This window comes from Gavia stellata, chromosome 19 (assembly GCF_030936135.1).
Source record: "Gavia stellata isolate bGavSte3 chromosome 19, bGavSte3.hap2, whole genome shotgun sequence".
In the NCBI taxonomy this organism is placed as follows: domain Eukaryota; kingdom Metazoa; phylum Chordata; class Aves; order Gaviiformes; family Gaviidae; genus Gavia; species Gavia stellata.
In genome coordinates, this window is record NC_082612.1 from 12,984,346 (window position 1) to 12,996,853 (window position 12,508).

At 44.9% G+C, this 12,508-nt stretch overlaps 1 protein-coding gene across 2 annotated transcripts; it reads right to left on the reverse strand.

The window, feature by feature from the left end:
* Positions 1-2,807: 2,807 nt before the first annotated feature.
* On the reverse strand, positions 2,808-12,208 carry PCDH18 (protocadherin 18). Of its 2 annotated transcripts, none has more exons than XM_009807833.2 (4): positions 9,521-12,208; positions 8,505-8,590; positions 8,206-8,369; positions 2,808-3,988 (listed from the first exon to the last, which is right to left on the reverse strand). In XM_009807833.2, exons 1-4 carry the CDS (start codon positions 12,023-12,025, stop codon positions 3,321-3,323), a joined length of 3,423 nt encoding a protein of 1,140 aa, XP_009806135.2. In that variant the 5' UTR covers positions 12,026-12,208; the 3' UTR covers positions 2,808-3,320. The 2 variants fall into 2 exon arrangements, with proteins under 2 accessions (XP_009806135.2, XP_009806134.2); XM_009807832.2 differs by having other exon boundaries at positions 8,505-8,593.
* Between the last annotated feature and the right edge of the window lie 300 nt (positions 12,209-12,508).

The window sequence follows — 12,508 nt, forward strand, 5'->3', positions numbered from 1 at the left end:
ATCAGGCTGCCCTGCAATTCTGTAGGCAGCACAAACCAGTCTGAGCCTGAAGGTCTGATATTTCCTCTTCCAGAAATAGGAAGCAATATCTACCTGCATTTATTTATGAAGAAGGAACCTGCACCACTTGAAGGGGAGTTTTGTTCTCAGCTGCTGATTTCGTAACAGACAGCAGTGTTCTATCCGTGTCGATAGAAAACTAAAATAATTTCCAAGTTTAATAGCTATTGTCAAACTACCGTCTTGTACACCTTCAGCATAACCGTGTTGTGCCCAGGCTGGAATCACATAACCAGAGATTTCCTAAGCAGGCATGAGTTTTGTCTTGGAAGTTGCTCTGCCTGAGCCTCCCTCTCCTGTTCCGCTCCTGTGCGAAGTCAGTGGCAGGGAGGTGCAGCCGGGCGCGTCAGCCCTTGCCACCCAGTAAAAGGCATTGGGTCTGGGGGGAATTCAGGAATGCAGCGCAGCTTACAATTACACATGAAAAATTAGGGCAAGAGAGGATTCGAGGAATGTGTTAACTAGACCCAGCTGAAGAGGTAGAAAGGGGGAATTTCAGTCATGGGCAATGTTACTGGGACACCACGGACTTTGTAAGCACAAGAGTACAGCCATGGGCTGTGCAGGATTAGTACGTGGCTAAGACTGACTCAAGAGAAACAGAGTCAGAGAGCTGAGAGGGAAGGAGAATGAGGTGGGGGTGCGGGAACTTGGAGAGCAGGACCAAAACTGGATACTGATGAAGAGGGAAACAGAAAGAGGGGGGACAGATGAGACAGAAACAACCTAGCTAAGGAGGAAGCCATGCCCTTGTGAACTTCAGGTCTTGGTAGGACTGCTACAGCATCCAGACTGGTTTCAGAGTCAACCTGACCTTGCTGATAAAAAGGCAAGACTTGGGATGAACGTGGGGCATGAGATACTGTCAGGGAGCACCGAGAGCAGGGCTGCTCCGGGGAGGGGGCAGGAGACAGGCAAGGAGCTGAGAGCAATCCCAAAACAGGCAGTACTCTCGCTGACAAAGTGCCAGCCTACAGTACCTGAATGCAGCAGGTTCAGCCAGATGCTAGTAACAGGACCCATCAACAGCCCCCACCATGGCAAGGTGACAAACCAGGATGAGGGTCTACCCAAGGACTCCTGTCAGCAGCAGCTGGATATAGGGTTAGAGACACTGCTATAAAGCAAGTCCCAGGTCCATCCAAGAAGCAAGGGTAGGGACCAACACTCATACAACAGCTGAATGCCCCAGGCTGAGCTTAAATGAGCTCCTGAGCCCTTGGGGTGAGTGGTGGGTGGGATGCAGGTGAGGCTGGTTGGGGCCATTAAGGCCTATTAGTAGGAAGGAAGGGAAGAGGTTTTTCAAATATTTAATATATGAGATATTATGACTTCTTCCTTTCAGTAGCAGACGTTAGCTCGATGAGACTGAGGTCTTGTTGGCATTCAAAGCCACTACAACAACTCTCTGAAACAGAAACAGAGCCTCCGCTGTTAGAGGATCTTCTTGTACCAATGCTGATAAGCCAGTTCCCTTAAACGTCTAAGTTATATTGACAAAATGATGTTTTGATAGTTTCACCTGCCAATACAGATACTTGGTCAGAAATCTGGGGTCCTCGTATTTCTAACCAACGTAGCTACATGAACTCCTGAAGTGTGAACAAGTTGAGAATCTCTCCATTATTCAGGTGTCAACAAATGTCTACACCTCTACAAATGTCACATCTACAGTACTGTGAAACCAATAATGAGACTAAAGTTTCCTTACACACAGACCAAACAAATAAAGTTTATGCACACAACAAAATTCTGGCTTTTTTAGGTAACATTAAACAGGATTTTTATGTATCTACAATTAAAAAATATTCTATAGGGTACTTTATAAGTGTATTTCTCCAGAATAAAGGTATGTGTCAGTTTTTATACCCAGGTTCACTTGGATTATTTCAACAGTTTTTGACACTTCTGGTAGAAAATATACCCCATAAAAAATAAGGATCTGCAGCTCTGAATGAAAGCCCAAAATACCAGTTTTTCAGGACATCTCTTGATAACTTAACACTCTCCTGAAATGAGCATCAGGAGTCCAGAACACACCCATGTTTCTCAACTGTAAAATCAGTTTGTTTACTATTACAAAACTCTCCCTGTGTATGACAGGCTAACCAAAAAATGTTTTGGAAAAAAAAAAGAACTAAAGGGACCACACTGACTTTTATCTGAGAAATGTTAGTTGTGTCACCCCCCCCGTGGTGATGGCACCACGGTATAAATTACTGTTTTCATTGAGCTGGCTTCAGGACAGGGAGAAGCCCCACTATGGAAGGATGGGATTCAGCGAGAGCCAATGTACCTGCAGGATAGCTCTTTTCTAGGAAGTTCAACTATTTCTGTACTACTTTGCAAATACAAGATAGGCACACTTACAACAGAGGCAGAATATAGCTATAAACAGTTGCTTTCCTGGGAGATGCAACATTCCTTTTATTTTGGTGTCATTTACAAGGATAAAGCAGTCATTTGCAATTTTTTATTTACATAAATCGTGACTTCAGCTTGAGGTGAGAAAAGCTGATTTTATTGCTGTCTTTTCAAGTATACACTGCTCACTTCAACTGGGTTTTCAGCGTAACAACGGCAGAACAGATTTACCTTTTTTTGCAGAGGAAGTCCATGATTTGTTCACTTGGGGAAACACTTACTTGTAAGAGGGAGGAAGACCCCAGCCTGCAATAATCCATTAATTAAATGGGAAAATGACTCTATAGACCAAAAGCATCAAAATAAAAAGTACATTTTAGGTTCCGTGGGAGTTGACAACTCTTTATTATAAGAATGAAACATTGCAACAAGGTGTTGGATCACTTATTGAAACTAATGTTTGCATAACTTTTCAGTGGTTTGAATTCGTATTTGTAACATTTGAGACTTAAAAGAAATAATAAGGGAAAGCAATATCCCTCTTCTTGTTTTTTTAAACATGACTGTGTGGCAAGAATGCTGGAAGTTTGACAAGGGTGGTACCATCTATATACATTTAGGAAAACATGCTTGCTGTGGGTGTACAAAAATAAAATTTATTTGTTAAATTACACATAAATATAAGGTACAAATGTATTTTTAAAATACAGATAAAGATAATCACACTTGCATTGTGTACATATGAAAATACAGTATTTTAATATTCAACATACACAGACACATTTATGATAAATGCAACTAGTTGGCAATGCCAGTTCTTCTCAGTCTGTTTTTTGTTCTTTATTTTTTTCCCTTCCAGTTTTCCATAAATATGGAAAAATAGGCTTTTGAAACAATTAGTTCTGCCGGACATCTTGCAGCAGCTTGTTAATTTCTGCCACCAGCTCGCTGGCATCCATGAGTTCGTGTTTACCATCACTGAGGTGGTTGAGCACGTTGTCAAAATCGTCTTCTTCGTAATTCTCTGGGATCTCCTCCATGGCTGGCAGCCATTTCGAGGAAGGCTGCGCACTCGAGTGAGTCCCCAGAGCGGGCCCGTTGTTGGCAGGGTTTTGGAAATGTGTGCTGGCTGCCCAGGCTGCCACCCCCTGTGGATAATTTACAGTCTTGGCTGGCAAATGTCCCTTCCTGCGCTCCAACGAGTTGGAGCGATCCACCTCGTTGCACTCCGTGTAGGCATCGAGCGAGGGAGGCAGCAGGCGCTGGAAGACGCTGCTCATTTCAGAGAGGAGAGAGGAGGTGCAGATGTCCCCTGACTCCTCCTCGCTCTGGCAGTCTTTACCGAACGTTGAAAAGCTCTTCTTCTTCTCGCTGGCATCAGCAGGCTGTGGATCGTCCTCCAGGCCCTGCTGCTGCTGCTGCTGCTGCAGCTGGGGCGACTGGAACTCCTCCCCGGGGATGAACATGTTACTTCTGTAGTCGGAGGAGGGAGAGGGCAACGGCGGCATCCAGCACTGGTCGGAGTGCCCCAGAACCCGGCACTCCTCCGTGCACAGCCGCATCGCTACGAGAGAGAAAAGAGGAGAGTGAGCATCCCCCTCGAGTTGCAGTTATTGCTTACAGTCGCAGGGACTAACACGAGGGCTGAACTTCTCCGAAGATGTTCAAATCTGGTGTTTGGGTTCATTTTCTGCATGCCGGAAGGTGGCAAATACAAAGAGTTTGGATCTAAACGTACTTCCATTTCCAAATGGTCTCAAAAAATGAGGACAATAAATGCAGAACATGTAAGAGAGTAACGCGATCTCTTAACTAGGGCTGAAGATAAACATGTAAATCCCAGGTGGGAAACAAGCACTTGTGACTTAAAGCCATTTGTTGCCTTTGTACAGTGCTGTTTCATTAAAAAAAAAAATAAAATAAAACGAAGGCGTTTCTACCTCCAAGCATTTACTCAAGTTTTAGTGAAGTCTTCCACATGCAATTAGAGAAGCATATCAGAGTAATAAAGTGGGAATAAATGGACAGGGGAAATAAAGAAGAAAGAACAAGAACACACAGAGGGATCTCCCTCTCCATTAACACACCTCTTTTTGACCTGACAATGAGGTGTATGTTGAATACGAGGTGATCCATTGCCATATTACCTTTTGAACTGAATCAGTGACATTTTAATCCAGCATCAGAATACCTAGGGCCTAATTCACACCCCGTGTGACTCCAGTGTTTATACTGGAGTTACGCCGAGGTGCACTTGCAGCTCTGTAGCTCAGGTTACTGGACCGTGCTGGCTCAGGCGTTGGCACGGGGCGGGGGGCTCTGACCCGAGAGGTGGGCACCCAGGCCAGCCAGGAGGGCTGAAGAGCAGAAGACAACAGAGCTGCTCTTTCAGCTGCTTAGTTTTAGTGGTGTCTCTCAGGGAGAAGCAATACGATGGGGCAAGTGACTGCACCCCTGGGAGCTACGGTGGTCTGAACTGGCCCGTGGAGGGGCACTGCAAGAGCCCTCGGCAAACGCCTGAAGAGGCCTGGGAACGTTCCCTGGAAGCGGAGACAGGCAAAGCCCTATTTGACAGACCTGCAAAGAGAGATGTGCCAGGAGAGAGGCCAAATTTTCCTCTCCAAAGGGAACCGACTCTGTAGGACACGAAGCCTCGGCTCAGGCTGGGCGCTGCCTGGGTGCCTGGCAGACCTGCTGGAAAAGACCTAGGTGCTGCAGGGGCCACTAACTTGAATTTGAGTCACATCCTTCAAAAGGAAGTTTTCAGAAATGCCAGACTCTTTGCATTACGCATATTTTGACCGCAAGAAGCTTTTGCCCTAATTCTCTATCAATTAATGGTTAGGTTAGCTCACGCAGAATAGAGTTTCTTTCTCTTTTTCTCTTTATATATTGAATACGTAAGAAATGTTTGCACTTGCACCCTGTAAGTTTTCCTCGCTTTCTCATCACGTTTCCCATCTGGCTCTGGATCCCCTCAGTTTATCAAAAAATCTTTTTGCAATGGTCTAAGCAGAACCGAACTGAGTATTTCAGCTTAAGACGTACCAGTGATTGATAAAGTCCTACTCTCATCCTGTCAGCATTATTTATCTCTGTGCTTTACACAGCCCATCATATTGTTCGCTTTCCTAATGCCCTTTTCATTCCTCTGAGTATAAACTTTCTCTGTATCTTACATGTGAGAGTACAAATTTCTCCAAGAACACAGGTTCAGGCTGCAGGCTGGATATTGCACAAGCTATTGCAAATGGCTTGCTGCACAGAGAGCTTCAAACAAAAAAAAGCAACCTAGAAAATATCAGTGGCTGAAGTTTTGATACGAGTGACTGAAATGCTTTCAAGTGCTTTGTTCCCATGTATGAAAAGCACACGTGTGGTGTTTTACAGAAAATGGCTAAGAGTTAGAAAGGAGGAAAGATATCTAAGTGATCCATGGGGCCTGGACCAGCTCTCAACTCATCCCAGAAGGGGAGGATTACTCTTCTAATTAAGAAAACTCCTGTAAATTAATGGGAGACTTTCAACGGTCTAGCATTCCATTAGTAGTGAGGGTTGTCTTACTGTGAGTTTTGTTCCTGATGTTATCAGGTTTGGTTTTGGTATAAAATAACAAATTCTGACATTCCTGAACAGAAGATTGAAAGACACTCAGGAAACTGAATGGTGTCACAGTCTGTCCTTAAATCAGCAATAAATAAAAAACCCCCAGATGCACAACAGCATTTATTTGGGTTTTGCCAGAACTTACAGCTTATTGGTGAGGATTTAAAAAGTTCCTTTCCAGTTCCACCTTAAAGGGACAAACTGAAAGGACTTTCTCACAGCATTTTGCCTGTGTCCAGACTGACAATGCAGAAACCTTTCAAAATGGAGAACAGGAAACCTCCAGGAAGTTTTCTTTTCCTTTTTCTTTGTTTGGATTGCAGATCAATTCAGGTCTCATCTGAACAGGTTCAGCATACTTATCTGATGGATTAAGACCAGGCATAGCGGCAGATGGACATCTGGGTGAGGTTAAATGCCTGTCTGGGTAGCCCAGCCCAGTTCTGTCTGTACTAGGCAGGAGTTTTCCCTAATTTGAATGTGATTAGCGTTGGGCGAAGGCCAGGCACTTTTGGAAATCCTACCCTTTGGCGTCCTGTTTAGAGACTGAATTGCAAGACCTGAAGGCGAGTCCCGGGCATTTCAGCTAGCCAAGAGGGTAACGGCTCCCGCCTGCTGGCAGCCCCCCGCTGCCCCCGGGAAGGGGACAGCTCTTCCCCGCAGCGCGGGGCTGGGTGCCAGTGCAAACACCATTGCACTTGAAGTTCCCCGGGCAACTGAGAGCTCCAGCAGATCCCTCCCTGCCTCCTTGCCAACCCCACGAGAGAATGAGACATGCCTCATGCTAGCTGGCACAGGAATAAGTAGTAGGAGCTGGGGGAGACGAGGATAAAAAATATATTAGGACTCCAGATTTCGGTTAAGGATTCTGAAAAAATAGTAACTTTTCAAGGTCTCTGGCTTTCAAACATTGGGTACATAAGACTAAGTTGAGGAGGTAGGTGAATGCCTGGGTAGGTGATACAAGACCTAGTCTGGAGCAAAATGTACAAGGAAAATTTTAAAGATAAAATGTATAAAAAGAACAAATTAAACTTTTGGGGTTTACTCTTGCCTAGCGCAACAGCGTATTTCTCAGGGTAAAACGCACCAGGGTCAGGTACAATCCCCTCACCGGTGTTTTCCCTGGCAGCAGAGGGAAGGGAAGGAGCTGCAGTGCTGCAGCCCCTCTCCTCCAGCCCTGGGCAATATGTGGGGGTCACTTTAGGAGGGAATATGTCCCACACCGCCCCACAAAGCAATGCGTCCCCGTGTATAAAATGACTTTAGTAAACTTTTTAAGTTGACACTCTTGGTTCAGTGAACCATATTGAAATTACTCGGCCCTGTTGCTTATACAGAGAAAACTAAACATGATCTGAAACATGTACAAGATCTAGGGTACAACCAGTGGCTCTATGATCATTAAAGTAATCACAAAATGCTCATACCTGTACTTAGTGTGATTTCCCATAGGCTCTTTTATTCAACTTATAACTGGGCATAAATTTAGAAGTGGTACTTCATACACATGAACATGTACCTGTGTGTTTATCTTTCACTCACCCTTTTCCAGCTTTTTTCTTTTCTGCCCTCTGTCCCTGAATTGTACCTCTTCAGCTCTTTCTTCTAGAAATTAGGGTTGCAAGATTTAAGACCTGGGACATACTTAGATCCTTCCCTTGCCACTCAAGTTCATTTTTCGGTGGGAAAAAATACACTTCTCTTTCTTCTCCATCCATATTTCTAGACCGCTTCCACAACCCATTTCTGAATGGTAGAAGTTTGTATCATATGGATCAAACCCACTGCGGAAAATGTATCTCCCAAATTATAGTTCGGTGTATTTTTAACAAACCACAACTGCCTGGCTTTGCAAAACATCCACCCAGTCATTAAAAGTCTAAGGACATGGAGCAGATCATGCTTTTGGGGGGAATTTGGAGCCAGCTCATGATGATGTGAATAATAGAAAAAAGTAGGCGTTGCTCTGGGCAGATTTTCAGTTGTGTCTGAGGTTTCATTTTACTAGATATGTGAAGGCTTCAGCTCAATATTTATCATGAAGCAGAGTGAAAAGGAAGGAAACACAGGACTTGAAAGCTAAAGAATTTTTGCTTTCTCAGTAGTAGCTTTATCAAAGTGACAGCCAGGCAGCACTGTAAATAAACTGTTCAGCTTCCATTGTGCTCTTACCTGCAGGAATTCTCCCATCTGTAAGGAAAAGGTCACTGAATCCTTCCCCAAGAAGTCTGTCAATGGGAGACTCTCTCCCCAAATCGTAATCGCTGTCTCCAGCTTCACTATCGCCCCGGCCACTGTCTTTCAAGCTGAATTTATCCATATCTTGTAGGGCATATCTGTGAAGAGAATTGTGGTGATGGTGGAATTAAATTATCTCACGGATGTTATATTCCACTTTTTGATTAAAAATACACGTCTATATTTTCCGATACGTGTACATGCGTATGTCGCATAACAGTCCAGATCTTTACCTGTAGCTTCTGGAATACTTGTTTCCTCGGAAACTTGGCCTTGGTTGATACTGGCCCTGGTGAAGCATCGAGAGAAGCTGAGAAACCTGCTAAAGAAAAGGTGAAAAGACTGATTCCTTGAAATGATTCCTAGTTGTAAAAACCACTAATTAGCTTCTCGGGTTTGTTTGTTGGGTGTTCTTTTTTTCCTTTAAAGTTCAATTAAATCAAATTCCTGCACATATATAATGCAGTACAAGAGACTGTTTTGTAGTATAGCATCTGCCACAGGCCACATCTGAGGACCTTGTACAACGAGGAAATGCACTGCTGTTCATTAGCCTCTGAACTCGTAATAATTAATTCATTAACAAGTAAAACAAGTAACTAAACAGAGGTGGAGTTTTGTTTTAATAGATTAGAATCAACCCCCTACCATTCCAGGATCCTAATTCAAAGTAAAATGTCATTGCTCTATACGTAAAGAGTTACCAGGACACAGCTCTCGTTTAAGCCATTACATAGTATTTGCAGTAAAAACTGAGATGGGTAGCCTCAAAGTTTGAGATACTACGATCACATATTACAACAGCTGTACTTAAACCATGTCAGTGTTTAACCTTTTAGTTCTCCATCCCCATTAACGAAAGAATTTCCTGTATTGTTTCTCTATATAAATACTCTGGCACTCTTAAACAGAGCTATACAGAGGGAAAGGGAAGGCAAGGAAGAAAGAGTGAGCAGTAAACCAGAGCAGAGTACTGTCTATGTTACACTCCATTCTTTTGACCTTACAGGGAAGAACCAAGAAATAACGCTACAAATAATAGATTTAATCCTGTTCCCCATGGTAATGGATCCAGTTGATCTTGGAGTAAAACTGCAAAGCTGTGTCATCTAAAGAGAAATCCGTAACACGTTCTCATCAGGCATAGACCTAACTGCCTGCTGCTCTCACAGGTTGCATGCAGAGTACCTCCACGCTCCCAGGTGAGTGCATGAGTGAACGGATGTGCAAAACGAGATGTGGACCTTACCTCAACAGCCGGAGTGGCGTGGGTGAGTTCCAGTGAGAAATTTTCGGGCACGTGGTTAGAGGAGATTGTCACCAGGCTGTTCAGCGATTGGTGGCTGTGGTGGCTCTGCCGGCTGCTCATTTGTCCCCTTTCCAGGGTCGGAGATGATGATGGAGAAGCTCTGTGGTGAGATCTGATGGGTAAAGTGCCATTAACTGTTGGCACTAATGTAATGTCCCCTTTGTGAATCTGTCTTGAGGGTCGTTTTGGGTGGTGCTGGTAGGTCGATTCCGCCACGCGACAGTTGTAGGACCTGGTGTCTTTTTTCTCTCGATTACATCTTGTAGCAAAGATAACCATAATGACCAACAACACGGCACATATTGATCCTAAGGATATAATCGTTATCATGGAGACATCCAGGGAGGGTTGGCTTACCAAAGTCGCTTCTGTGCTCGAAAACGAATAAACGTACTCAAAAACGGTACATTTCAGAAGTGCTTTAGTACTAAGCTGAGGACTGCCTTTATCCTGGACTATGACAAAAAACTCCCATTGTTTTGCTGGAACTGATTCAACACTCACATTGATAGAGATGTCGCAAGTTTTGGGATCCATCACAAAGATGCTGTTTTCCTTGTCAGCTGCTATGGAGCAGCTGAGTTCAGAGTTCATACCAGAGTCTCTATCCGTAGCCCTTATCCTGGTGACAAGAAAGCCAATTCCAGCATCTTTAGGGATTGAGATTTCTGCTGTGCTGTTGCGTAGCGCTGGCCCCACGATGACAGGAGCGTTGTCATTTTCGTCAATGATGGTTAGTACAACCGTGGTATTGCTGACAAGCTGCTGACTCCCTCCATCCCTAGCTTGAACCATAAAGGCAATTTGATTTACTTCCTCATGATCAAAGGTTCGCAGGGCGTAGATCGCCCCGTTGGAGGGATCGATGGTCACGTAGGTGGTTATAGAACTTCCCAAAATATAGCTCTCCAAAATAGTGTAGGTCACCTGCCCGTTGTCGCCTAGATCTGGGTCTGTGGCGGTGACTGATGTGATGTATGCTCCCGGAGAGTTATTTTCCAAGATAACAACTTCGTATCTGTTTGTCTGGAAGCGGGGTGGGTTGTCATTTTCATCACTGATTTGGACAGTAAAGTGTTTCACTGTGGAGAGACTTGGCGTTCCCTTGTCCTCCGCTATTACAGTCAAGCTGTACTCAGATCTCTTCTCCCTATCTAGAGTGGCATTAGTCAAGATCAAATAGTTATTTTCGTAAGTCTTTTGAAGTTTAAAGTGGCCATGTCCATGGAGCTTGCAAACTATCTCTCCATTCACACCAGAGTCCTTGTCTTGCACTCTGACCAGGGCAACAAAAGTGTCCAGGGGTGACCCTTCAGAAATGTAAGCTACCTCTTCTTTCTCTGGGGACATCAGGTTTAAGTTAATTTCGGGTCTGTTGTCATTCACATCCACAATTTTAATTATAATTTTGCAGTGAGCTGGAATAGAATTTGGCCCCAAATCTTGAGCCTGAGCATCAATTTCATAGGACTTGGTTACTTCGTAGTCCACTTGCTTCAGGAGGGTCAGATGTCCCTTCTCTGAATCTATCTTAAAAGTCTCTATAATTTTGGCAGACACATGACTACTAAAGGAGTACACGACTTTACCATTAGCGCCCTCGTCTGGGTCAGTGGCATTGAGGTCCAGGAGCAAAGTCCCAACCGGGGAATTTTCTAAGAGTTGGATCACGTATGACTGTTGCTCGAAAACAGGGCTGTTGTCATTGGAATCGGAGATGCTTATTTTCAGGAGGGATGATCCAGATCTCTGAGGCACCCCTTTATCAGAAGCAGTGAGTTGGAGTTCGTAACTTGACTTCAACTCCCGGTCCAGCTCTCTAACCACGATCAGCTCTGCGTACTTAGCACCATCAGTCCTGGTTCTCACCTCGATACTAAAAAAATCATTCGCAGAAAGGGAGTAAGTGTGAAGGGAGTTGTCCCCCACATCTGGATCAAAAGCGCTGTCCAAAGGGATCCGGGTTCCTACAGCTGCACTCTCTGATATTTCGATAGGGATAAGAGCTCTGGAAAACTGGGGAGAGTTGTCATTAATATCCAGCACTTCAACTTCAACGTGGAAGAGCTGCAGATGCTCAGTGGGCAGAGTGATCACATCGAACTCTATGGAGCAGTTTAAGTTTTTCTGGCAGAGTTGTTCCCGGTCAATTTTAGCTCCTATGCTGATTTCTCCATTATCCTCACGGACTACAAGCAAGGGAGAATTCCCCCTCTGCATGGCTCGAAAGCGAACCGAGGAAGGGTTAGGCATTTTTAATAAAACATCAGCTACGTCCTCCGACAGTCTTGCAATTACTGATCCAACTCTCTGCTCCTCATAAATCCTGTATTTCAAATTCTTGCCCAGCACAGCCTTATTGAAAGATACTATCATCAGTGCAAAAATGAATATAAAGTGCATTTTACCGCCGATTGGGTGCATTTGTAAGTTTTTGCAATTCATTTCTCCGAGCAACTTAAAAAGCAATTATTTCGACTTCCTCCGGTACCTTAAACCCAGCGCACATCTGGTCCTTCAAAACGCCTTTTCTAGTCAGCCAAGTATTGCTATCTTACCCGAGCAGAAAACTTTTCCTTTTTTTATACACACCGTGCCAGGACATCCAGCTAGAATCTGTACGCAATCCACGCGTTCTCATTTGCCTCCCCGCTCCTCTTGCAGGACGAAGGGTGCCGGGGCAGCCCGCCGTGCTCCCGCCGCCAGCCCCCGGGCAGCCAGCCCCGGGATGCGCAGCCTCTCCTCCCGCAGCGCTCCTCTTCCCTTCCCTCTCCCCGCTCGCCGCCAGACTGAACGCCCTCGCTCGCCGGCTCCAGCCTAAAACCCGCCGCAACTTCACTCCAACTCCCCAGACAAAGCTCTTTCGCCCGGCGTGTGCTGAGCCCCGGCCAGCCAATCAGCCCCGACGGGGACAGCGCGGCCGCCCCG

Excerpts from the sequence above, each read along its gene's own strand:
- PCDH18 (XM_009807832.2), bottom strand. The coding sequence starts at position 12,025 with ATGAATTGCAAAAACTTACAAATGCACCCAATCGGCGGTAAAATGCAC. Across the intron at positions 8,594-9,520 it reads ACGCCACTCCGGCTGTTGAG|CAGGTTTCTCAGCTTCTCTC; the intron begins GTAAGGTCCACA and ends CCTTTTCTTTAG. Across the intron at positions 8,370-8,504 it reads AAGTATTCCAGAAGCTACAG|ATATGCCCTACAAGATATGG; the intron begins GTAAAGATCTGG and ends TTCTCTTCACAG.